General features: G+C 34.0%; 1 protein-coding gene across 3 annotated transcripts in view; it reads right to left on the reverse strand.

Moving 5' to 3' along the window:
• The window catches only part of LOC150100882 (SUMO-activating enzyme subunit 2-like), a 252,095-nt gene that overhangs the window by 61,815 nt on the left and 162,633 nt on the right, over nt 1–27,647 (reverse strand). For all 3 annotated transcript variants that reach the window (XM_090402202.1, XM_090402201.1, XM_090402203.1), the window contains exons 15-16: nt 23,922–23,979; nt 11,499–11,537 (exon numbers count right to left, since the gene is read on the reverse strand). In XM_090402202.1, coding sequence (XP_090258328.1) covers nt 11,499–11,537; nt 23,922–23,979 — 97 coding nt within the window. The remainder of the gene's footprint in view (nt 1–11,498; nt 11,538–23,921; nt 23,980–27,647) is intronic.

Raw genomic sequence — 27,647 nt, forward strand, 5'->3', positions numbered from 1 at the left:
CTGCCCACGACAAACTACGACTGCACTCTGGTTCGCCATGCGACATCCAGGTTAGTTTAGGTTAAGTTAGTTTCTAATGATTTCTGATTTCATTGAGTGCAAAAGAAGTACTTTCTTTTTTCATTATAAACTAACCTAACCTAAGCTATTATAATTTCTATTGAGAATGAATACCTGATTACAGCGATATAATCGGGTCCAGGATACAATTCCAGAATTTATTTGCTCGTTTCCAGGAAGATCTGAAGGGGCCTGAATGGAAAACGACGTACATTTATAATTATATGTACCATTCTGTACCATTCGTTGTTTGTTTGAACTCTTATCTCATATTTTTTGACATCATTTAGGCGCCTTTTCTTCTGCGGCGCCTGTGTATATTGCACACTTCGCACACGACACCAGCTGGGCCTGCCTATATACAAAACCTATAAACATGTTTTTATTACATTTTACCAGACTCCTCTAGAAATTATTCACTTTAACCGGTTATTATTAATAATAACTGGATTTATCACTTTAACCGTAACACACACACACATATATATATATCCATTATTGGCCAAAATTGTGGAAACCTTTTGGAAAAAGTGTATTTTTGAGGTTTGATGGCTCAAAACACCACTTTTTTTTGGTGTAATACCATAAAATTATATATCAATGGAAAGATAATTTAATCAAGAATGTAATGCAACAAATTTATTCAATTATCTGTATTCTATGAAAAGTTATAGCCAAATAACCAGAAAAAAGAAGCACAACTGCTTAGGTTGGTATGAAGTAGCTTTCCTTCATTCGAATGTAGACAATGAGCATGAGTGTTTAGAGAGCCAATCAGGTGTCATCTTGCTTTGGCAATGAGCCAATAAGGTCACAGTAGGATTCAGCTATTGATGTCATGTATTGGAGCTGATAGGAGGCCATTTGTCAGTGTGATTGCTATCAATTTGGTTTGTTTTTTTTGTGTTCTTTCATTTAGTGAGCTTGTAAAACGTAATAAAATTAAAGAAATGGCACAAAGAGTTGAGTGATCACCCAGAAAGCAATGTAAAATAGTACTATTAAGTGAACAAGACTACAGTTAAGAAGAGATTAGAAGAAAAATTGGTGGAAACTTAACCACAGGTGGCATTTCTAAATTTTTGAAGAGGCATAAGGAGACTCAATCACAACAAAAACAGACTGATAAATGCAGGAAAAGGAGCACAACAGCAAGTGATGATAGAAGAATTGAGAACTTGTATACACCCAGATGATTTTCTTCATTGTGCCTATGTGACAGAAGAAAATCATCTCGGTGTATACAAGATGAAATGGCACAATACAATGTGAAGTTGAGTGCAAGGAGTGTTCAGCGCAGAGTGCAGGAATTTGGTCTAAATGCTAGAATTCCACGAAAAAAGCCATTTTTATCTCTCAAACAAAGGTTGAAAAGATTAAACTGGATTAAAATCCATGTTAACTGGACAGCAGAACAATGGGACAGTGTTATTTGGAGTGATGAGACCAAAATCTCCCTGTTTGATAGTGAAGGCATAAAATACGTAAGGAGAAGAATCGGAGAAGATTTGCATCCTAATTGCATTACACTTACTGTGAAACACCCATTTAGTGTCATGATCTGGGGTTGTATGACATCAAAAGGTGTGGGCAGAATTTGCGTGATTAATGGGAATACAAATGCCCCAAAATACATAAATGAAATACTTGAGCCCAAACTGAAGCCTTCAGAAGTTGGTGAGATGGATAGGAGGGTGGTTGATGGAGAGATATCAGGGAGTGACTTATTCAGGAGTAGAGTCCAAAAGATGGCCTGTGACTATTGATGTGCTGCAGGGTTCTGTTCTTGGACCACTACTGTTCAATTTGTTCATTAATGATATATGAAAGGATCTGAGAGGAACTGTTCATTTGTTTGCTGATGATGATGCAAAGTTGGGTAGAGCAATAGTGAGTGCACAGGATGTCAAAATTTTGTAGGATGATTTGGATAGTTTGGAGGAGTGGGCTAAGGAGAATGGATGTCAATTTAATGTGGCAAAATGTAAGGTTATGCATTCTGGAGTGAAAAGATTAACAGCAGTATATCTCATTGGTGGAACTGTACTCCAGGAGATTGACGAGGCCAGGGATTTGGGAGTGTTGGCGGATAGGGAGTTTAAGTTTAGGGGCACATTGTAAAATTGGCTAAATCAGCTCATCAAATCACTTGTTGCTGAGAAATACTTTAACAAGCAGAGACAAACAGGTTATTGTTCTTCTGTATTGAGCCTTGATAAGACCCCATCTAGACTACTGTGCCCAGATATGGGCGCCAGGGTTTCTTATGGATGGGGAGGAGGTGGAGAGGATCCAGAGGCGAGTGGCCAAGATGATAGCAGGTCTATGGATTGAACCTTATGAGAACAGGTTGAAGATTTGTGTGTTGCAGAAATTAGTTGATAGGCAGAAAAGGGTAGATATGATTGAAACATTCAAATTGCTAAAGGGTTTCTATAGGATTAATTCAGATGATATTTTTGAGATCAGGACTGGTGGTGGGAGGACTAGGGGCCATATATGGAAGCTGGGCAAGAGTGGGTTAGCAAGCGTGTTAGAGCTAGGTTTTTTACTTGGAGAGTGGTGAATGAGCTGCCAGTCTGTTGTGGAAGCCATGACTGTAAATGAGTTCAAGGCAAAGTATCATAGATACTGTGTGAATGTCGAATAGTTGTTCTTGACATGATGTTAGGACCTCCCTCGATGAGTCTATGGACTCCTTGGAGTTGCCCATAATAATAATAATAATGAAGCATTTATATTTCAACAGGATTCAGCTCCATATCATGTTGCTGCTGCGTGCAAAAAGTGGTTTCAAGATAATCATATTCAACTGCTGGAATAGCTCAGACCCTAACCTAATTGAAATTCTAGTGAGCCAACTAAAGAAACTTGTTACTCAGCAACCCAGCAATAAAATCCAATTAATAGAAGCAATAATTCAATCTTGGTTTCACATTATAACAGCTGCAGAACTAAAAAACTTGGTTCACTCCATGGGAAGGTGTTGTAAGGCCGTAATTAACACTAAAGGTTACCCAACTAAGTATTAACTCAGTTCTTGTGAGAATTTTTGGATATCTAATTTTTTCTACGTGTTTCACTTTTCTTCTTTATAACTGCTGTTCAAATAAAAAATCCTTCATAAAAGTTATTGCATTACATTCTTGATTAAATTAGCTTTCCATCATCATCAAATTCCTGACATGTATCCACAAGGGGTGTACAGGATATGATAGCACTACATGAAAAATTTACATCATTACTAACTTCCTATTTACAATTTTCCTCCAAATCAGTCTGTTACCTGTCAAGACTCCAACACTATCAGATCTTATATTTCTATTGCCTAAGGCACTTTGTACCGTATCAATCCATCTATATCTTTGTCTTCCTCTGGGTCGTTTTTCTGCCAACCTGGCAGAGAACACTTGTTTTGCTAATCTTTCCTCGTCCATTCTGTTTAAGTGACCATACCACCTGAGATTAGCTCTGCTAACGCATTGCTGGATGCGACAATGTCAAGTTCTTTCCTAATATCCTTGTTTTTAATACGATATTGCCATTGATGCCATCTGTTCACACCTCTAATCTTTCTCAGGACTCTCATATCTGCGGTTTCTAGTCATTTGGTCAAGTGTCTTACTTCTGACCCAGCTTTCAGATTTTTAAGTTAAAACTGGTTTTCAACACTGTCTTCTATACAGCTAATTTAGTGTTTTAACTAATTTCTCTCTTATTCCATATGAATTTATTCAATTGACTTCATACCATACCACCTTTGCTGATTCTGTTGTCTATTTCTATATTTAATTTACCATCTTAACTAAAAATCACGCCTAAGTAGCTGAAATGTTTCACTTGTTCCACAGGTTCAGCATTCACAACACAGTTGACATTTTCAACAATTCTACCTATTTTCATTGTCTTTTTAATGCTGACCTTCATACCCTATCTATTACAACAGTTATTCAATTTAGTCAGCGAATCTTGCAAACTTATAGCGGATTTATTTAGAAGTATAACATCATCCACATAAAGCAAAGAGCTGACATTAACATCTCCAATTCTTATATCATGTTTAATACCGCTTTCCTTCATAAAGTGATCCAATAGATAATAAATAAGAGAGGGGATAACGTACATCCTTGTCTCACACCAGATTTAATATTAAACCATCTTCCTGTACTTCCTTCAATTCTAACTGCTGACTTACAATTCAAATAAAGACTTAGTATTGCTTGATATAATGCCCCATTGACACAACATAACTGTAGCATATGAATAGCTTCTCTCTTGGCACCTAGTCATATGCCTTTTCCCAGATCAACAAAACTTAAATACAGATCTTTGTTATATTCCCATGCTTTCTCAACTATTTTTCGTAAAGTGAAGATCTAATCCTGACAGCCTCTATTTGGTCTGAATCCAGCTTGTTCTTTAGCAAGCTTTTCTTCCACTATTCTTCTTCTGAACCATTTCTAAAGTATACTTGTATAGATCTTGCCAGGAACACTCAGTAGGGAAATACCTCTGTAATTCTCACATTCAGTTTTATTTCCCTTTTTATATATGGGTACTATGAGAGCTCTACTCCAATCATTGGGAATTTGTCCCTCTGTCCAGGCTTTCTGAACTATGTAGTGCAGCCACTGTAAGACTTTAATAGCACCATACTTCAGCAATTCTGGTTGAATATCATCTACTCCTGCTGCCTTTCCACACTTCAAGCCTTTGATGGCTTTTTCTACTTCAAGTATGGATATGTATTCCTGACTGCATGCCTGTTGAGTGTTTTTTTACCCATGTGCTATCACTGCTTGTTTTATTTAGCAATTTTTCAAAGTAATTACTCCATACTTCAAGGATATCTTTTTCTCCCCTGTTTTCATGTCACCTTTATCATCTCTAACTCCTTTTACAGTACTCTTTCTTCCAATTCTAAACTTCTTCAACAACCTCCAGAATATTTTGCCATCTACTTGATATTTATTTTGTATGTTTTTGCAAAGTCCTCCCATGACTTTTGTTTAGCTAGTTTTACACAGTGATTTAGCTTTCTTACATTTCTCTCTGTATTCTCTAAGAGCACAAACTGACTTATTTGACAGGAACTTTTGATATGCTTTCTTCTTTTCCTTCACTGCCTCTTTAACTTCCTGTTTCTACCATGGAGTTCTGATTTTTCTATCCTTGCATACAACCTCACCACATGCTTCTCTGGCTGAATCAATCAAGGTTTTCTTCAAGGTTTGCCACTGAATCTCTAAAGTTTGGTTCTTGTTCTCAAACTCTTTCATTTTTAATTTAATAATCTTTTGTGTATTTTAGTCTACAGTTCACATCAGAGAGCTGCTCAACTTTTATTCGCTTTAAAATTTTCTTACATGTTATTCTTTTCAATATGAAATTCAATTTTATCCCATTCAAGACTAAATAGTGATCACTTCCAATTTGAAATCCTCTGTACACTCTGGTGTCCTGCACAAGGGAGAAAACATCACTATCAACAATAACATAGTCAGAGACTTTTCTTATATCTTGCCTCTTCTCTCCATGTGAATTTGTGCACATTTTTAAGTTGGAACATGGTGTTAGTAATAACCAGTCCATGTCCTGAGCAGAAATCCAACAAATATTTGCCATTATTATTAGCTTTGCTCTTTTCTCCAAATTTTCCCAATATATTTTTGTATGCCTGACAATCATTTCCCACTCTGCTATTTAGATCCCCAACAAGGACCAACTTTTCCTTTTTCATTGTGTCAGTTGCTTTTTCTAAAGCATCAAAAAATTCCTCCACTTCTACCTTAGTAGAACCTTCTGTGGGACCATAGGCACAAATAAGTCTCATTGTCCAGTTCCCTATTCTCATATTTGCCCACATTACTCTACTTGAGACTGACTGTCATTCAAGAAGATTAACCTCGTATTTTGTGTTGAATGCTATGGCTACTCCTCCTTTTCCTTGCTTGTCATTTCCTGAATATAACATTTTGTATTTATTGCTCAGAAAGATCTCACCAGTTTTGGTCTTTTTTGTTTCAGTCACCCCTATTATGTTGATCTGGTACTTATGTAATTCTTCAGCTAGCTCCATTTCTTTGCCATTCAGGCTTCTTATGTTGATACTACCGATCTTTAACTCTGGTGATGTTGAGTTGTGGTGTGCTTCCAGATCTGTTTCTCAGATTCTAGTAGCTGACTTTTCGCTGTTTGCCTTGGTTCCCTGGCGAAAACAACGGGGGCCTTGTTTAACCAGGCGATGCACCAGCCGGCATGAAATTTTGTTATGTTATACCATCATTTTCTATATTGGTTTAAGCCAATAAGAATACAATTTGGTCGGCTAAATCTCAAATTTCAAGCCCATCCTCGTTCGTTCGGTATCCAGTTAGATGCCCAACAGGGTGCACCACGAGAAGGTGAGGATTGGACATTAGGTCAGAAGTCCTGGTCGTTCTCCGCATTCCTTTAAAGGCTACGTGGAGGTCTCCTCTCAGTTATACAGCTTTGACCCTTAAGCACTCCTACTAAAAGACCTTATACACATTAGTTTGAAAGGTCTTTTCAATCATGTTTATGATTGAATCTCCATATAAAATAATAACCTTTTTGAAATAGATTATGCTTACTTGATTCTCTTTATGCAAAATCTTACCTAATTCAAAGTTTTTTGTTTCTGTTTCTCCTTTTGCTGCTTATCCTTCTTGTCTTTCCTTTGCTTCTCTAATCACTTTTCTTTTCACCATTTAGTACAGTAGCAAACAAATTAATCCAAACTAGCCGAATTTTCATCACGTTTTTGGTTGGGTGCCGTGTGTTTTAGCTATTTTGTTAAAATTAATAGTGCTGTGATTTTTTAATAGTGTAAACAAGTTGATATTTGTGTTTTATTCATTTTGTGTAGCTGTAAAATGGTTACATCTCCAAGAAAGTGTTCAAAAATATGTACACTTTCTCAGCACACATCCATGACATAATGACAAATTGCCAATGAGTGTAGTGTTAGTTTGGATACGTGATATGTGATTTTAAAGAGATTTAGGGAGACAGGAACCCTTTCTCCTGACAGAAAGAAAAATATGGGCTACAAAAGAAAACTACACTTACTCAAGATCATTTACTAGTTAGGAAAAGCAAAATGAATCCAAGATTGTCTGCTGTAGACTTAAACAGAAACTTGGCAGCTAGTGAGAATAATGTTTCTGACATGACAGCCCACAGACAAAAAAAAAGAAAGAAACAGCTGATGATGAAGGCTATTCAGGAAAAAGGTCTTATTCTCAGATGAGAGCCATTTCTTTGTCTAAGGAGAGTGAGTGGCTGAGAAGACCTCTCCCACCAACATTCAACAAGCTCCTAAACACCCAGCTAAAAAGATGTTCTGGAGTTATTTTACACGTGATGGACCAGGTTCACTTGTGACTGTTGATGGTTAAATGAAAAGTGACCAATGTATAAAAACATTGGAGAAAAGAGTGATCCCACAGATCAAGAAAGAGAAAGAACTCATCTTCCAACAGGAACTCACTCCATGCCACACTTCAAAAAAGTGGAAGAGTTCCTCAAAAAAAATCACAACATCCAATTGTTTCAGTGGCCAGGAGAGTTAAATGTTTATTTAACTCTCCTGACATTAACCCAATAGAAAATTTGTGGGCCATAGTGAAAAAGAGACCTGGATAATTAAACTGTGATACAAAGAATAACTTAATACAATCCATTATAAAAGCATGGTTTTGAGGTGGAGAAATAAGAAAAATGTGTTCTATGTTGGTAAAGTCCATGCCTAAGTGAATTAATGAAATTATTAGGAACAGAGGAGGACATATGAATTATCAGATAAAGTTACAATTAAATTTTGTACTTATTTTCTTGCAAAATAAAAATTTTTCTTTAAAATGTGAGTGTTTGGATTAATTTGTTCATTACTGTATTGCCAATTATTTTGCTGTCCATCTAAATGATTTGCTTTAGTCTAGATATTTTCAAAATTAATTCATATGCAATATCCTACTTAATTTCTGAAATGGCATGATTCTGCTCACTGGGGCAAGCTACATTATTAACAATTTCCCTATCATCCCTTTTTGCTGCTCTATTGTTTTTGTAAGGTTTTGGCACCATTTTATGGTACTATTTTAATATTAATGATATTCTAATGAAATATCAGGAAATATATCAAAACCAAAATCAGCAGTAATGTTCCTTTAAAAACTAATTATTCTAAGACAATGAACAATAAAACTAATAAAAATCACTAATTTCAGGAGTGTTAAGCACACCAATCTTCCACTCAAACCAGAGATCATTAATACATACAATAGTTTGCCATAATCATCAACTTACAGTATTCCAGCCAGTGAGGCTGCCTAAGGATGAGAACTCCTATATATAATAAGCTTGTTATTAAATTTACCTTACTATTGCATATCTTGCAATTTTTTTCAAACATACCCCTAGGAGTTACCTTGAGAAAGGATTACATACAATGAAACAGTTTAATAATCTATTATCCTTAAGTGTTGAAGAGTTCTAGTTATGATAGTTTTGTTTTCTTGGTTTGTAGTACATCGCGTAAATTTCAAACAATCCCAAATGCATGATTTTAAATTGATGATTTAAAATCAATTATCTAATGATTATTTAAAAATTATTACCACATACACCACCTATATTAACATGAAAAGACACATCATGCACCCTTACATGACTGCTACACAAGGGGGACATAGCATTCCAACCCAATATTCCAAATTTTTGAGGCTTTCCTACCTGTTTCTGGTTTCTCTTTTTGATGCCTATATTCATGTCACATTTGTGGCAGCCATTATTTCATTTGACTGAATACTTTTGTCAACTGGGTGATAAACTCAGTTCATTCATTCATGAGAATGATATTATCCTATTAAATAAATAGGATATTAAATAATATCCTATTTATTTAATAGGATAACATCATTCTTATGAATGAATGAATGAACTGAGTTTATCACCAAAGCGGCAAATCAGTAGTTAGAAATGAAGATTGTACAAAGGAATGTGTGGTATTAAATGGGGTGTAAGATGGAGCAATGCGTTATTATAATCAATATAATATAACAATCATGTCATCATAGGGGATATTAAACAATCAAACAGTGCTTTTCATGAAAAAAATCTGAAACCTGAAATTCTGAACAGAGAATATAAAACTTTTAAAGTTGGCATAATTAAAAACACTTCATCTGCTAGCCTGGGTGGTTGAAGTGATTAGCATAACCTCTCTCTAACCAACAGACTGTGGATTGAAATCCAATGTGGGATATATGCGAGTCTCTTTAGGTGGTAGATGAATTCCACTACACAGTGTGAGACCACAACACTGCTTATTGTAGGCTGTAAGTGCTTGGAAAAAAGTTCCATGTTCATTCTCTAGAAGGTTTTAGGACCAGGTTAAAAAAATAAAAAACCTTAGCTTGCCCACAGTACTAACATACTATAGATTTACAACCTTTTGTGGATGGGAGTCATATAAAAAGTCAAATTCTACACAATGATAGAGGAATGTCCCTACTGAGTGTTTCTTGGAATGATTTATGTAAGCATTACTCATATGACAGGAGTTCAAGAATAAAAGCCAGATAATTATGTGGAGCACAGACCAGGACGTCTGATCTAATCAAATAGGGACTTATAATTTGGTACCCAGCCAATGATATTGTATTCTGTATTAGCTTAAACTACACAATTAGATTATAACACTGTGATGGAGCAATTATACTGTACCATCATAATACCATGCTGAATGTATGTTCCTTCACCCAGTTAAACAAGATCCCAAACTGTGATTAGTCAGCTAAACAGAAGTGAAGATTAGATAAGGTTGTATGAAACAATGACAGAAAAGATATGAAACTAGCAGAAGAATCATAGAAATGTAGACAACTGCATTACTAGGACAAAGATGATTCAAACAGGAGAGTTCTAAATAATTACAAGATTATTTATCCTTTCACACCAAACACAAAGATAAACTTCTTGGAATGAAGGCAAAATTCAAGAGTACAGTAACATGAAAAAATATCAAAAATGGAAATTAAAATATAACTATCTGTACCTCTGGTATCACTGAAGGTGAACTGTAATGTAAAAAGAGTATTCTTTGAATGCTAAGACAGAGAAACTGACAAAAACTGGTTTTTGTTGGAAGGAAATGAATATCAAATATATCAATCATTATAGGAAAAACTGGAGAAAATTTTAGGAAAATCTGTTCTTGGCAAGTAAATCAGAATGTGCCCTCAGGGAATGCAGAAGAAAATTTTAAGAGACCTAACCTTTGTGTACATAGCTAAAAAAAATGTTCTAGAGACTATTTTTCAAGGTTATATTCACCTTATAAAATCACACAAGTCTAGTTTGGTCTAGCACAGAGCTGATACTTATACGATTCTTTGGTATAATTCCAAATCACTAGAGTGAAGCATCTTTGAATAAGAATAGTTAAGCTTTAAAGAATTATTACATTGTTTGAATTTTAAATCCAGTGATGGTTTTCCATCCACAAAGTTTGGAAAAATCATAATTTTTAATTGCAAAATATGAATTTCATGCAATTAAAAATTATCCTTCCTCTTTCTACCTTTAAATGTTTATTTATCTCCTTGCTACTAAAAGTTGTAGTTTTAATCTAGTACACATGAACTAGAATTGAAAAAATAATCATAGTTAAACAGTTATGGATAAGATGAATTTCTCACTTCAATTAGTTTTATACAACTACAATGCTATACATGAAACAAAAAACAGTTGTTAACTAGTTTTAGTTAATTATATGTACAAACTTTCTCACTTGATGGTTATGCATTTCCTTCTTAAGTTATGGAAAATCATTGATTTTTGCTATGTACTGGACACCAGACTAGTTTACAGCAAAGTCTTGAATGAAAGTGATGAGTGGTTCGTCTCACACAATCTATTATTAAACTGCTACTGTTTAAATTGCATATTAATGCAATAATGGAGATGGATCAAAGAGGAAAGGATATTCAACTGTTTGCTAATAACACTGCACTGGGGAGGGCAAATCTGAATAGACAGACAGAAATTAAATTGGATGCTAGTTCAATATTGAGAAGTGCAAATTGAAATTTTTCAATAAATGGCAAGAGGAGAGAGATCATTCCTGGAAATTTAATTAAGAATAGTTTTTTAGGATAGATTTTTTTTGCATGGTTAGAAGTGAATGAGTGGAAGAGGTTGTCTCAGGGACTATCAGAAAATGAATTTAAAGCAAAATGATAGAATACAAGTTAGTGTAATTCCTCCTGTGAAGAACAAGGAACTCCATGGGAATATATAAATAATGTGCAGATTTAAGACTGATCATTAAACAATCATTCTCCAAGATTTTATTACATACTGTAAATGGCTGACTATCTGAATGTCACTTGTCAACTCATAATAATCCTTACCTGTAGTCTCTCCTTCTTCACTGGATATCAAAATGGTACCTATTTAAAGGATAATCAAAATTTACAAACTGAAGTGTTAGGTGATTAATAAATTTTGATATTTAATATAATAGCTGAGTAAACATAGCAAAAATTTACTAATTATTTTGAAAAGGCAAGCTATATACAAGTTTAAATGTATATATCTTTTTTCTTGCAAAGATAATTACAATATTTTCTTTTCTTGAACTCATTACATATTATTTTTATTTAAAAATAACTAAAGTAGAATTTTGACAAGACACGCAATCCTGACTAATGCTAGAGAAGTCAGTTTAAAATGTGGAGTATCTAATGATTTTCATTTAGATACACATTTCATTTTTTTTATATATATTAGATAATTTATATATTAAGTAATCTTATAAAAAAATGGGATAAGTAAATGTATTTTATCTCACCCCATTTTCCAAATGTATGCAATTTTCTTTTAACATTCTGTTGCAAAATTTAAATTTTTATTGTAATTAAACTCAGTTGGCTTTGTCTACATCAAGAATATAAAAAAATATGTTAATAAATCATCATCAAATTCCTGCCATGTACCCTCAAGGGGCGTACAGGAGATGATAGTACTACATGAAAAAAATTACATCATTACTAACTTCCTATCTACAATTTTCCTCCAAATCAATCTATTACTTGTCAAGACCAACATTATCAGATCTTATATTTCTATCGTCTAAGGTTCTTTGTACCATATCAACCCACCTATATCTTGGTTTTCCTCTGGATCGTTTTTCTGCCAACCTGGCAGAGAACACTTGTTTTGCTAATCTTTCCTCGCCCATTCTGTTTAAGTGACCATACCACCTGAGATTAGCTCTGCTGATGCATTCCTGGATGCTGACAATGTCAAGTTCTTTCCTAATATCCTCGTTTTTTATATGATATTGCCATTGATGCCATCTGTTCACGTCTATAATCTTTCTCAGGACTCTCATATGTGCGGTCTCTAGTCTTTGGTCAATTGTTTTACTTCTGACCCAGCTCTCAGATCCATAAGTTAAAACTGTCTTGTTTGAACACTGTCTTGTATACAGCTAATTTAGTGTACCGACTAATTTCACTCTTATTCCATATGAATTTATTCAATTGACTTCCCACCACACAAGCTTTGCTGGTTTTGTTGTCTATTTCTATATTTAATTTACCATCTTCACTAAAAATCGTGCCTAAGTAGCTGAAATGTTTTACTTGTTCGACAGGTTCTCCATTCACAACACAGTTCACATTTTCAATGATTCTGCCTATTTTCATTGTCTTTGTCTTTTTATTGCTGACCTTCATACCATATCTATTACAACAGCTATTCAATTTAGTCAGAGAATCTTGCAGACTTGTAGCGGATTTATTTAGAAGTATAACATCATCCGCATAAAACAAAGAGCTGACATTAACATCTCCAATTTTGATATCATGTTTAATACCACTTTCCTTCATAATGTGATCCATATAGATAATGAATAAGAGGGGATAATGTACATCCTTGTCTCACACTAGATTTAACATTAATCCATTTTCCTGTACTTCCTTCAATTCTAACTGCTGACTTACAACTCAAATAAAGACTAAGTATTGCTTGATATAATGCCCCATTGACACCATATAACTGTAGCGTATTGAATAGCTTCTCCCTTGGCACCTTGTCATATGCCTTTTCCAAATAGACAAAACCTAAATACAGATCTCTGTTATATTCCCATGCTTTCTCGACTATTTGTCATAAAGTGAAGATCTGATCCTGACAGCCTCTATTTGGCCTGAATCCAGCTTGTTCTTCACCGAGCTTTTCTTCCACAATTCTTCTCAACCGTTTCTCAAGTATACTTGCATAGATCTTGCCAGGAACACCACTCAGTAGGGAAATACCTCTGTAATTCTCACATTCAGCCTTATTTCTCTTTTAATACATGGGCACTATGAGAGCTGTACTCCAATCATCGGGAATTCATCCCTCTGTCCAGGCTTTCTGAACTATGCAGTGCAGCCACTGTAAGACTCTTATACCACCATACTTCAGTATTTCTGGTCGAATATCATCTACTCCTGCTGATATTTCAAGCAGGAGTAGATGATATTCGACCAGCTAATTGAGTGTACCTAATTTCAAGCTTTTCACATTTCAAGCCTTCGATGGCTCCTGACTAGATGATATTCGACCAGCTAATTGAGTGTACCTAATTTCAAGCTTTTCACATTTCAAGCCTTCGATGGCTCCTGACTAGATGATATTCGACCAGCTAATTGAGTGTAGCTAATTTCAAGCTTTTCACATTTCAAGCCTTCGATGGCTTCCTGACTGCATGCGTCAGTGTTTTTTACCAATGTGCTGTCATCACTGCTTGTTTCATTTAGCAGTTTTTCAAAGTAATTACTCCATACTTCAAGGATATCTTTTTCTCCCATTTTCATGTCACCTTTATCATCTCTAACTCCTCTTACAGCACTCTTTCCTCCATTCCTAAGCTTCTTCAACAACCTCCAGAATATTTTGCCACCTTCTTGATATTTATTTTCTATATTCTTGCCAAAATCCTCCCATGACTTTTGTTTAGCTAGTTTTAAACAGTGTTTCGCTTTCTTGCATTTGTCTCTGTATTCTCTAAGAGCACAAACTGACTTATTTGACAGGAACTTTTGATATGCTTTCTTCTTTTCCTTCACTGCCTCTTTAACTTCCTGTGTCCACCAGGGAGTTCTGATTTTTTTTATCCTTGCACACAACCTCACCACATGCCTCTCTGGCAGAATCAATCAATGTTTTCTTCAGAGTTTGCCACTGAATCTTCAAGGTTTGATTCCTGTTCTCAAACTCTTTCATTTTTTCTTCAATAATCTTCGTGTATTTTAGTCTACAGTTCACATCTTAGGGCTGCTCAACTTTTATTCGCTTTAAAACTTTCTTACATGTTATTCTTTTCAATATGAAATTCAAATTTTTTCCTGCTCAAGACTAAATAGTGATCACTTCCAATTTCAAATCCTCTGTACACTCTGGTATCCTGCACAAGGGAGAAAACATCACTATAAACAATAACATAGTCAATGAGACTTTTCTTATATCTTGCCTCTTCTCTACATGTGAATTTGTGCACATTTTTATGTTGGAACATGGTGTTAGTAATAACCAGTCCATGTCCTGAGCTGAAATCCAACAGATATTTGCCATTATTATTAGCTTTGCTCTTTTCTCCAAATTTTCCCAAAATATTTTTGTATGTCTCACAATCATTTCTTACTCTGTTATTTAGATCCCCAACAAGGACCAACTTTTCCTTTTTCATTGTGTCAGTTGCTTTTTCTAAAGCCTCAAAAAATTCCTCCACTTCTACCTTAGTAGAACCTTCTGTGGAACCATAGGCACAAATAAGTCTCATTGTCCATTTCCCCATTCTCATATTTGACCACATTACTCTACTTGAGACTGACTGCCATTCAAGAAGATTAGCCTCGTATTTTGCGTTGAATACTATGGCTACTCCTTCTTTTCCTTGATTGTCATTGCCTGAATATAACATTTTGCATTTATTGCTCAGAAAGATCTCACCAGTTTTTGTCTTTTTTGTTTCAGTCACCCCCTATTATGTCGATCTGGTACTTATCTAATTCCTCAGCTAGCTCCATTTCTTTGACATTCAGGCTTCTTATGTTGATAGTACCTGAATGGCAAAGAAATGGAGCTAGCTGAGGAATTAGATAAGTACCAGATCGACATAATAGTGGGTGACAAACAAAAAAGACAAAAACTGGCGAGATCTTTTCCAGTAGCAGATTTATTCCAGTAGCTGACTTTTCACTGTTCACCCTGGTTCCCTGGCGAAAACAATGGGGGCTTGTTTAACCGGGCAACGCCCCAGCCAGCATGAAATTTTGTCATGTCGTACCATCATTTTTTATTTTGGTTTAACCAATAAGAATACAATTTGGCCGGCTAAATCCCAAATTGCGATGTTAATAAATAATTTTTATAAAATTTTGTAGTTATTAAAAACAGTTTGCAACTATGTTATAGAATACTGATAAATTTTGGAAAGGTTTCATATTGGCAACAGAAACAAGAGATAGAGTTGACAGTTTCAAGTTAAAGAATTGCATTTAATTTCAGTTAAGATACATCATCCTACTTGTACATGAAGAACAAGTACTATTAAGACAACTGACAGTTTGAAACTAGTAGCAAGAGCTAGATGTTGAAAGTTTATTTCGCTTGATTATACTATAAATTAAAGATGCAAAGAAGTTACATTCTTGGTTTCATCCTTTATCCAAGTGTAAGAAAACAAAGTTTGCATGTGAAGTAACTTCATGACTGGGTTACTTATATATATAGAGGCTAATGACTTCACATTAATTGCCTTGGTATTCCATAATGCAAAGCACACATCCTTACGGACATGTATAATGCTATGCATTATGAGAAGGGTCACTACCCAGACCAGTTTCGACCTTTATCGAGGTTTCATCAGTGGGAGCCAGATCCAGAAGTGATACCAAGGTTGAAGTAATGCAGAAGTCATATTTCCATATACAGGTAGGAATTCAAAAATCCGACCATCAATAATCCGGTTCCTTCAGATCTCCGGCATGGATTTTGGAGCACACATTTTCAAATTTACGGCGTTGCCGTGCCACTGTTTTCAGTTCATGCTTTGATGGTGCTGTAGTCGATAAGCATTGCGATAACCTGCTTATTCCTTCTCATTTTATCATTTATTTGCTGCTGTAGCCCCATTATGGATTCAGCAAAGAAAAGAGGTGGCGTAAAACATAAACATCGCGTGTTGTCGATCGCAGAGAGAGAGTGGAAGTGCTAAAAAAACTTGATAGTGGCATGTCTGTGCGAACCATTTGTGAAACAAAGGACACTGCCTCTTCAACAGTGTATGATATTAAAAAACAGAAAAAAAAACTGTTAGTTCTTTTCTGACAGTGTATCAGAAAAGCAAATATTTGTAAAGAAGTCAATGACGGAGGGAAAAAGTTCAGAAATGGACCAAGTTCTCATAACTTGGTTTAATTTTCGTGTAAGTGAAGGTGTGGAAATTTCTGGTGATTTATTAAAGGAACAAGCCAAAATGTTTCATGAAGAGCTGGGATTGCAACACAAGTGTGAATATTCAGAAGATTGGCTGCATCGTTTCAAGTCGCGACATGGCTTACAGTTTCGTGCGGTGTGTGGAGCTTACAGTTTCGTGCGGTGTGTGGGGAAAAACATTCAGCAGACAAAGATGCGTCTAGTGCATACGTGGATGAATTTGCAAAGTTAGTTAGTGATGAACATTTAAGTCCTGAACAAGTGTACAATGCTGACGAGACTGCCTTGTATCGTCCGCTAAAAAGAACTATAACAAATGAGGATGCAGAATCGCCATCGGGGTTTAAAGCTTCGAAGGATCGCGTCACGGTAATGTGCTACTCTAATGCTGCTGTTACCAATAGATGTAAGTTGCTCGTTATCGGAAAAAGTTTACATCCGAGGGCCTTCAAGAGTATGACACGGTTTCCTGTCGGTTACCGTGCAAACAAGAAGGGGTGGGTTACCACTGATATTACATTAGATTGGTTTCAAAACTGTTTTGTTCCTGAGGTTAGGGCTCACTGTAACTCGGTTGGATTAGACCCTAATTGCAAGATACTTCTTATTTTAGACAATTGTTCGGCACATCCAAAAGCCGATCTTCTAGTGAAAGATAATGTTTTTGTTGTCTCCCTCCCACCCAACTGCACATCACTAATTCAACCACAGGACAATGGTATTATACGTTCTATGAAGTGTAAGTATTGATCCCTGTTAATGAGGCGCCTAGTGAGTTCAGTTAATTCAGGCATCCCAATACAGAAGTTCATAATAGAATTCAACATTAAGGATGCGATGTACTGTGCTGCCAATGCATGGAAGTCTGTGAAAACATCAACACTGAAAAATGGATGGCATAAATTGTGGTTAAGTTTAATGTTTACTTCTCCTTCTAACGAAGACACTGAAAATAATATTGCAGGGTTTAGGGTTCCCAAAGAAAAGCAGCTTATACAGGAACTTCTTGCTTATGTTAAAGATGTAACTAATCCTGATGCCTAGGAGCTTTCATCAAGGATAAATGAAGATGTTTTAACGGAATCAATGAATGCCGATGATAATGTGCTTACAGTTCATCATTACACTGATTCTGAAATTGTAGATATGGTTAAAAGTCTGGAGAGAAATGACTCTACAGGTAGTGATGAAGATGAAAGCAGTGATGAAAATGAGGAAGATGTGAGAGAAAGAATCTCTATTGACAGGTTAATAACGTTGACAACTGAACTGCTGGCTGGACTAGAGCAACGAAGTTTTGTAAGTGAACAAGAAATCATGAATGATTACTTGCTCCAATATAAACTTATTAGAGAAAGACCCAAATATATGAAGCAGCAGACACTGCATGATATATTCAAGAAAATAGCTAGGAAGCAGCAGCAGTGGTGTCCACACTTGATAATCCACTGCCATTAACTTCAAGTCAACCAGATGTGTTGTCACCAACATCAACATTTTATTAATGAAAATTCTGAGGAACTATTTTATTTAGTTGAACTAAAATGCTGTAGAACCATTATATTTAGTTGGTGAACATTAAAATTTCATAAGCTTTTCATTTAGTGCTTAATTTTCTTTCTTTAAAGGACTGTACAGGTAGTCATTTTTTGTTAAAAATATACAGCATATATAACCATCCGAAATCCGGCATTTTCAAATATCTGGCACCCTTCAGGTCCGGAGGTTGCCGGATTTTTGAATACCTACCTGTACAAGTAGTCAAAATGTGTCACATCTTATTACTAAAATACTCTGGATTAGAGATAGAGGAAAGTTTTTCTACCAAGTGAAGTTACTTCCTGCACAAACTTTGTTTGCTTACACTTGAATAAAGGATGAAACCAAGAATGTAACTTCTTGGCATCTTTAATTTATAGCATAACCAAGTGGAAAACTTTCACCACCATTTTCAGTACATTATAAGAAGATAATGATTAAATTGAAACCAGTCTGGATAGTGGCTCTTTCCATAATGCATAGCATTACACATGTCTGTAAGGATATGTGCTTTGAATTATGGGATACTAAGGCAATTGATGCGAAGTCATTAGCCTCCATATACAAGTAGCCCAGTCGTGAAGTTACTTCATGTGCAAACTTTGTTTGCTTAGTTGGATAAAGGATGAAACCAAGAATATAATTTCTTGGCATCTTTAATTTATAGCAGCAAGAGCTGTCTGGAGTTGTTTTGGTTTGATTGTTGTGGAGAGTGGAATGCGAATAAGCATTTCTCTTTAGAGAGGAAGTAAAAAAAAAAAAAAGTTATCAAGATTAAGAGAAATATAGATTTGTCTGAAAGTGTTTTTTTTCTCTTTCAAATGGTATACGACTACCAGAAGATAAAAATATAGACTGCTTCCAATATTGTTTTCTTAAAAGGATAAGCAATAACATAGTTTGGAAGGAGTTCCTATTGTTCATTTTGGTCTATTGTTTATTTAACTCCACGTTCTTGTCATTAACACATGAAACTGAAACCAGAACATTTTATGTTGCAAGACAGAAAAGTTCTGATTTCATGCCTTTAATTTAATTACAATGATATTTTAAACATGGCAACAGAGTATTAAAAGAAATCTGCATACATTATGGAAATGGGGGGAATACATTTTTTCAGTTTCTTCCCAACATTTTTTTTTATAAAATTAGGTAAGTTATATTTGAATGAAAGTCATTAGCTACTCCAAAAAACTCTTGTTAACAGGTGGTCAATTTCATTTAATACAAACCTCAATTTCCATAATAATTAATACTGAAATATTGAGGGGAAAAAAGATACAGAAACACTGCTAAAAATTTCTTATATATATATAATGTAAAAATTAAGCTATATAATTAATATAAGTATGTATCTTTAATATTTGAATGTATTCAAATGATTAATTAAATAGATATGGAGTCTTTTCCTATGAGAATTAGCATCTTATTTATCCTGATAATGTAATCCAGATAAATCAAATGTTCACAGAAAAAATCTCAAATCATAGCATCTATATATAGCCAGTAACAGCTATATATAGAAATTAATATATTTACATTTTTATATTTTGCATGTGTACTTAAGAGATATGTAAATAAACTTTCAATAATAAATGTGAAAGGCATTATTATTATTATTATTACATGACATCTCGAGAGAGTCCAAAGACTCATTGAGGGAGGGGCGCCTACTCTACAACTCTGCCTCCACCACTCAGTTCACCAACTACGCCAAATCCACCTACCACCCATCACTAGTATTTCCACAGACAATCACAAACATCTATGCCCATGATGGGATTCAAACCCACAACCTTTTGGCTGCTGGAGAGCACATATGCACACCACTCGTCCAACCATGCTGGCTTGTATTATACAGTATTATACTATAAATGTATATATTATGCCAGTGATGGCGAACCTATGACACGCATGTCAGCACTGACACACTTGAGGATTTCAGGTGACACACCTTGGATGTTGAAAAATATTGCTATTCTGATGAAATAACTGCAATAAATCGTGTAAGATCGCGCTCAGTTAAGGCGAAGGTAGGTTTTGGTTCATTGAAAGAATTATATTTTATAGTTAGCCTATTTCTATTTTATTTTGTAGTTAGAGCTAAAGCTCTTCTAATAATTTTCTCTTCTACATACTCTTGTGGAACTCTATTTTCTGCCTTAAATAATATCAAATCGAAAGGGAGAAATAGACTGAGCAATGATATGAGCGCTGCCTGTGTAGCATTAAAATGTGCACACTATAGCCCTTCTATAAAGCAGCTTTCTTCCAGTACTCAGCAACAGAAAAGTCATTAAATGTAATGTAAGTTTGTAATTTCACTTTATTAAATTAATTGTATAATATGAATTCATAGATTTTATATCAATGTCCTATTAAATAAATAGCCTAATATGATATATATAAGTTACCATCTATGATTATGTAGTTAAATTTATATAAATAGCCTAATATGATATTAGGCTATTTATATAAATTCCCAACATTTTGGGAATTTATATAAATAGCCTAATATTTAAAATTTAAATTTAAAATACCATTATAAATTTAACTACGTAATGATTACGTAGTTAAATTTATAATGCATGAATGCAAGTGGCACATCAACAACGTCAATATTTAAAAAAAAAAAAGATGTTTGACACACCTGGGTAAAAAGGTTCGCCATCACTGTACTATGCCAATGCATTTGCAGAACAATTAAGTGATGGTCAATTTGAACACACAAATAATTTTAAGATAAAGTGCTATACAAATATTTTCACAAGTCAGAAGTTCTAAGTTGTAAACAAGATTTATGTTGGATCCATCATTAGTTTCCATTCTGCAGACTGCTGGAAAATCAAAGATGAATATTACACTGCCATATGTTCATTTTTTCTTTGAATAACTGTAGTTGAGACTTGTGAAATTGAGTATATTACTATTTCTGAAAACCTATTTCCTCTGAATGGATTACATTTTCAGCTAAAATATACAGATCTCATAGATACAGTGAATTTTACTCTCTTGTGTTACTGGATTAATTTTTTCTTAAATGCCTTCAATAAGGATTTCATTTTTAGTTAAGCCTCTAAAATAATATATATTGTTTCAACAATTGAAGCAAAAGAATGTGTCCTACACATTTTAATTTTTAAATGATCAAAAAGGGGAAATAATGAGTTGTGAGATGAGAAATGAAAGTTTCCTTTAGTTTTCTTGTGATTCTGTTCATCTCATCTTTACAGAAAATTACTGTTGTCATCTAAGAATAAAAGATGACAGTATTCACTGAAAATATCTCGTTACAATAAATCTGAATGTAAATCAAAAATCTTCTCAGTAAAATCAACCACAGAACCCACACTATTTCAGACAATAACATTGCTTTAGGGACCAATAGATGGCAGCAATTATCAGCTGTATTCTCTTCACCAGATTCTGTTTAAAATCACGGATAAGGGTGGAGATTGATTGCACCACAGTCTCTAAAAGTTATTCGCTTAATTATTGCATAGCTAAGTTTTTATCCCAATATTAAACTTCCAAACTGTCAATTCCTGCGTCGACATCTCTTCAACTCAGAGATTTAATGTTTGTTTTCATGTTGAATATCTCTATAGCTTGTAGGAGGGCTTTGATTCACAAATCAAAGGGATTTATGTCAATCTGTCAAGTATTGTAAAGATTCTCAAAATGTAGACAAAAAATAGTTTATCAAATGGAATGTACTGGCAGGAACTTTATTCTTGATACATATAACAGATACAATTTTTTAACATCGAAGTAACAAAGGTGGTACCATCATGCCTCTTGAAGATTCTTTGTTATCCATTTTGTTTATTTCATCTGCCAAAGCAAACTTTACAAGCAAATATTTCTTTACAAGAAATATCAATAGGAAGCCCCTCTCTCCTGCTCTTGTGAATTTTTATTTGGAACAGTTAGAAGAAATCATTTTCTCCTAGATAGTGTCTCCACCTTTCTTTGAGATATATCTAGAATGTCTGGCTTCATAATGAAAATACCTTAACCAGCCTTACTAGCAAAAATAAATAACTGGCATTCCTAGATATCTTGCTTTCCTTCAGATGAACTAATTACTTCAGTCTGTTGCAAACCTGCCTTCACTGGTTACTACATACAACAGCAATCTGCTCATCATCCTTCTCAAAAAACCTGGAATCATAAAAACTACTCTACTGCATCATTAAGTTCCACAAATTTTGAAGCATGAACTTCTCAAAACAGATTATGCATTTTTGATTCTTACAAACCTTCCTCCAGCAACCCTGAAACAGTACAGAGAGTCCCAATTCCATATATTTCTGGCATTTCCAAACCAATTTCAAGAATCCTCAGGAAATAAACCAGGTACCTACATTTGTTCTGCTCAACATAAATATCTTGTAAAATTTCACTGAAATATTATTCACATTTACTTCAATATTTTCTTGCACTGTGCATGTAATCTTCCATGCACTAAGGAAATTATTTTTGGTTTTGCAACTACTCTGCTGCAATATCAACAACATAAGCTAGTTTTTTCCTCATAGTTTCCTTCTTCTAAAGATAATGATTCCCCTCTTTCCCCAATTTCTCTTCCAAACATCTATCAACTTCTTCGTGATTGTCGCTGTTCTTATTTTGGAAAAACTGGTTATTCTGTAAAAAAAAAGATTACAAAAACACTACTCATATATTATTAATGACAAATCTGTACCAACCACAAAATCTTCTCGTCTAAGTGCATACTCCACTGATGCTGCTTCAAGTTCAGATGTTAATTTAGGGATAGCTCTGAGGCCTTGCTTCATCATCCTAATCAGAATGACTACTTCTCCTTATCAAAATTCTTTCAAAAGTCTCATTCTTATTAAACCAATATTTTTATTTAATATATATATATATATATCCATTACTATAGCTCACACACATTGCATTATTCCTTTTATACCATTATACTATTTTTAAATAATCCATGGTTAACGTTCTGCCTTGTACTGCTAGCATCCCTGCCATTGATGACCTGTAAATTTCAGGTTGAAATATTTGACAATTGAAATTCATTACTTTTATTTCCCTGTGTGTATATGTCATTTAGTCTTACTCTTATGGCACAAGTATCTCTCAAGCATCGGTTAACATAAGCAATTAACAGAGAAAATTACTGTGCAGTGTAATGGGAATGGCCTCAAGCAATGAGGAGTCTTTTGACTCCATGGAAGTATTGTAATAATAATAATAATAATAAACAAAAGTAGCAGAGTTTTTCTGCTTGTAATCCTGAAATTTTCATCTCATAACATGCAAACTAACCAGAAAACAAACAATTTACAGACATAATATATCCACCTCAGTCTTGGATACTTTGATATAATCAAAGCAACGAACAGTTTGTTGATGTAGAAATGTTGAAAGGATAGAGAGAGAGATAGAGAATGACTATTTGATTTTTTTAAAAAGTGATTACTGGTACAAATGAGCCATCATAGTTTAACTCAAGAATTTGTGAAAAAAGCTACTGTCCTTCATAGTGAGGATACAAAAGAAGGTAAATATTCTTTTTTTTTTTTTTCAACTTCTTACTCTTCTGTTCTACATTTCACATATCTATTTTTCAGTTTATGAATAGGCATTTTTAAATAACAACTTTAAAAGGTTTTTAAACCCTAGTGCAAACTATGTCATGTTTTCTGCAAAGGTGTCCTGTATAAAAAATACATAAAAATATATTTAAAAGAGAGATTTTTGGCATGAAAAAGCATAGGGTATAAGCACTAAAAGAACAAACTTAAGTAATAAACAAACAATGCAACCACCTTTTCCATCGTCAATTTCAGCATCTGGAGCAACCATGTGTAACGTGTCTTTCAGTACCTAATAAATATGAAAACAAATAATCAGCATTTTTAAATCTGTAGCATCTAATTAGTCAATAAAAGATAGGATTATGAATAACAGACTTAGTAGTATGATGACTGCAATTGCCCTACCAAAGAAGCTATGTTCATGCATAATACTGCCATGATAAAAATTTCCTGAGATATTTTTGGTCAGTTGTGAGTGACCATCCAAATAAAACTAGATTAACCTTTGTGATTTTAGGATGTCCTTAGGATCAACTGCCTTATAAAAGTTTAAACTACACTATAAAAAAATCTTACCATATAAAATATTTCAGCACAAAATTTAAGCTGTGTGCATGAATAGTTCATTTCATTTAAAAAATTTCAAATATATCCAAAGAAATAGGTAAATGTATTAGTGCTCTATGATAGTTGAAGTTGCCATGAATTTTTTTATGTAATTAAAAATGAATTACATAAAAAAAAACTTAGTATAGTGAAGTTTAAGCAAAAAAAATTCTTCATCTCATACTGATGGGGGATAGACATAAGTAACAATTTAACTTAGAAATCTTCAGCAAAATAGCACTGCCATGGTTGATATAAGAACACCAAGTCCCATTCATGGCAATAAGTGATATGTCTAGCAATACCTTCTCATCATGGCAACTGTTTCATGAGCAACTCAGGTCTAAAGGATGCTGTATTAGATTATAAGTGTTTCACCTCTTACAGCTATATAATCACTGGAAGCAGTCCCATATACTGACCATATTTAGTGGACTTTTTTGCTATAGTGTATCAGCTGTCTCTCTGGAAAGTCTAACTGATTACTGAAGAAGTAAATTTCTCTTCACACATTAGGATTTAATTTCAACAATCACCTATAGATTCCTCAGAGGCAGTTGATACCCACCATGTATTTCTATAGTTTTTTTGGATTGGTCCTGTTCTAAACGGTTTGTGTTTTACAATGGTTGCTTTCTACATTTCTCCTATTAAAATGCACCAAAGAAGCTACCAGAATGTAGGTGATGCAAAAACCATGATATTATTTTTCCTGGGGTAAAATCAATGATTAATAAAATTTCCCTATTACATTATAGGTTTAGCCATAAAGCAATAACAAACAGACATATTTAGTTCACTATGTTGGATCGTCCTTAGTAATACATCCTGTCTTTTGATCCGTCATCTTGTTTTAACGTTGTTCTTATTAAGGTTAATTAATTGTATGTTGATTACTAATCCAAATATAGGGAAATTTCTATTATACTGCGCTATCCTATATTCAGATTAGTCTATGCAAAATAGTGGAATCAAATATTAATTAACTTTAGCAGTCTAATTTTTATATATAGGCCGAATTTGACATTAACATTTAAGGTTCCCGCTAGGTCCGATAATTTTATGAACGGTGCAGTGAAAAAGAATCAGGCTAACAACAAATTGAAATCAATAAAACAAAACATTTAATGCAGGGTTATATAATATATACATAAGTATACTTTGGATACAAGATAATGCAAAATTAACTGTTCAACAACTCATAACATTCACTCAACTCTTGGTATCAAACATTGAGTCTTTAAAATCTAATTTCTCCCTAATAAACAAAAATAGTTCTAAAGTTCAATATCACTGAAATTCACAGCAAATATTTTAACAATTGTATTCTCAATCTATCCCTTAGTCAGAAATCACATAGTTCAGTCAAGAGGTAATTATCACCTTAAGTGGGGAAGACTACTAATCTTCTAGCTTTGTCTAATTTCAGCATAAACACCACAGTTAATGTTAGGATTTAACAGGAGGAGTTAATTCTTATAACTTCACTCTAAAATGCTATAGAGTACAACTGTTCTTACTGGAATAAATCCTTGCACATATTATTCACTGAGGCACACTTAAAACTTTAGTTAATTATCACACTGGAGCTACACATTTCAAAAGTAATCTTGAAATTAACTTTATCTTTAATCTCAGCACATCACAAATGCACACACACTTGCACTAGAAAATTCACTTATTCCTCATATACTACTTTGCAATAGAATCAGCCTTCCACTAATCTTCCTTGAAAGCTCTGGAATTCAACATTAACTTCAGAATTCCATATCAATATTCTAAGTTGTCAATTTACATCTCGATCCTTCGTAATCTGATCACAGCACTTAATTCTTTGTACTACAGCCTCTTACTTAACTCCGTGATGCTAATAAATTATTTCCTCATCTCCATTGTACTGTTCTGAGTGTCGTTACTGTGCTGAGTGCTCCAACTGTACTCAGTCCCTAGTTCCCCAGTTCTAGTGCTGACTGCCGACTCCTTCTGTTTACTCTTGCTTTCCGTTTATATACCTTCACTCCTTTTTCCCATCAATACTTGTTCTCACCGTCTAGCTTATATCAATTCCATCTCACATCCATAACTCACGTGCTACCACACTCGCACTTTCTACTTTTAACTCCGTCTCCATGACAACAATTAGAGCAGTACAAAGTATTACATAACATTATACCTTTACATACAGAAATAAAATAAAAGGATATTTTTCAATTCAAATAATATACAATTAAATATGATGAACACAAATTCTTCTACTATTAATATAGGAATAAATAAAATAATCTGAACGTTATTCTTATACAACAGAGTCCTTTCCATTATTAATACATATCCTAGATTAAATAATTAAATAAAAAAAACTCAAAGGTAATTATAAGAATAATAGTTTATAACAAGAGATTTGCAATAAATAATATCTACAAATGTAGCCTTTGATATGGTGGATTATGTTGGATTCTGAAAGGAGTATTAATAATTTTAATTTCTCTTCATTCAGAATCCAACAACTATGAAGATTTCAAGTAAGCGATATTAATTTAAGCTAATGTTATATTTGAAATTTAAACATTAATTCTGCATTTTCATTTCTATAATTTCATACTTTTCTAACCCTTTTTATGTCTCCCATTACTGTTAGTCTTTTTACTTTTTTTACCCTTTATTTTGTGTGTGTTTTGAATGGTTCGCGACAATCTTTGGGTTCTGTCTTTATGGCTAAACTATAATGCAATAGGGAAATTTTATTAATCATTGATTTTATCTCAGGAAAAATAATATCATGGTTTTGCATCACCTATATTCTGGTAGCTTCACCAGAATTGCATCACCAATTTCCTGCCACTTTTTTGTTTCGATTTTTTTTTGTGGAGTTCAGTCCCTCCCCAAATTCACTATAGTACAAAAGCTATTTTACTGGTCCCTAGGATTCACTAGAGTAAGTGAAGTAGCACAGTACTGGATACCAAATAATCTCAGTATGTCAGTGTGACAGAGTAAAGTGGAAGCAGTTGAGTTCCAAATTTTCTAGATAGGCACTACAGTCAAGTCAGCAGTTAAACTCATCAGTCAGGGCCATCTTTCTCTCTCCCCAGATCCCTATTATAGAGATTTCAGAAGAAACATTTTTATAGACATGCAGAGCATAAGCTCATTTTTCAGGAGAGAGCATAAGTTCTTAAAATGAGCATCCAATCATCTACTTTCATATTCTTTTGTTTGTCACAAACTCAAATTACTAGAAAACATGTTTTCATATTATTTTATATATAATTATAAGAAATTTCAGGGTTAACTTATTTTTCCAAATCATCTAGGGGTGGGGGAAATAAGCTTTAAAATAAGTAATACCTT

This window comes from Typopeltis vanoorti, chromosome 12 (genome assembly GCF_054136105.1).
Source record: "Typopeltis vanoorti isolate ZY-2024b chromosome 12, IOZ_Tvanoo_1.0, whole genome shotgun sequence".
NCBI lineage: Eukaryota > Metazoa > Arthropoda > Arachnida > Uropygi > Thelyphonidae > Typopeltis > Typopeltis vanoorti.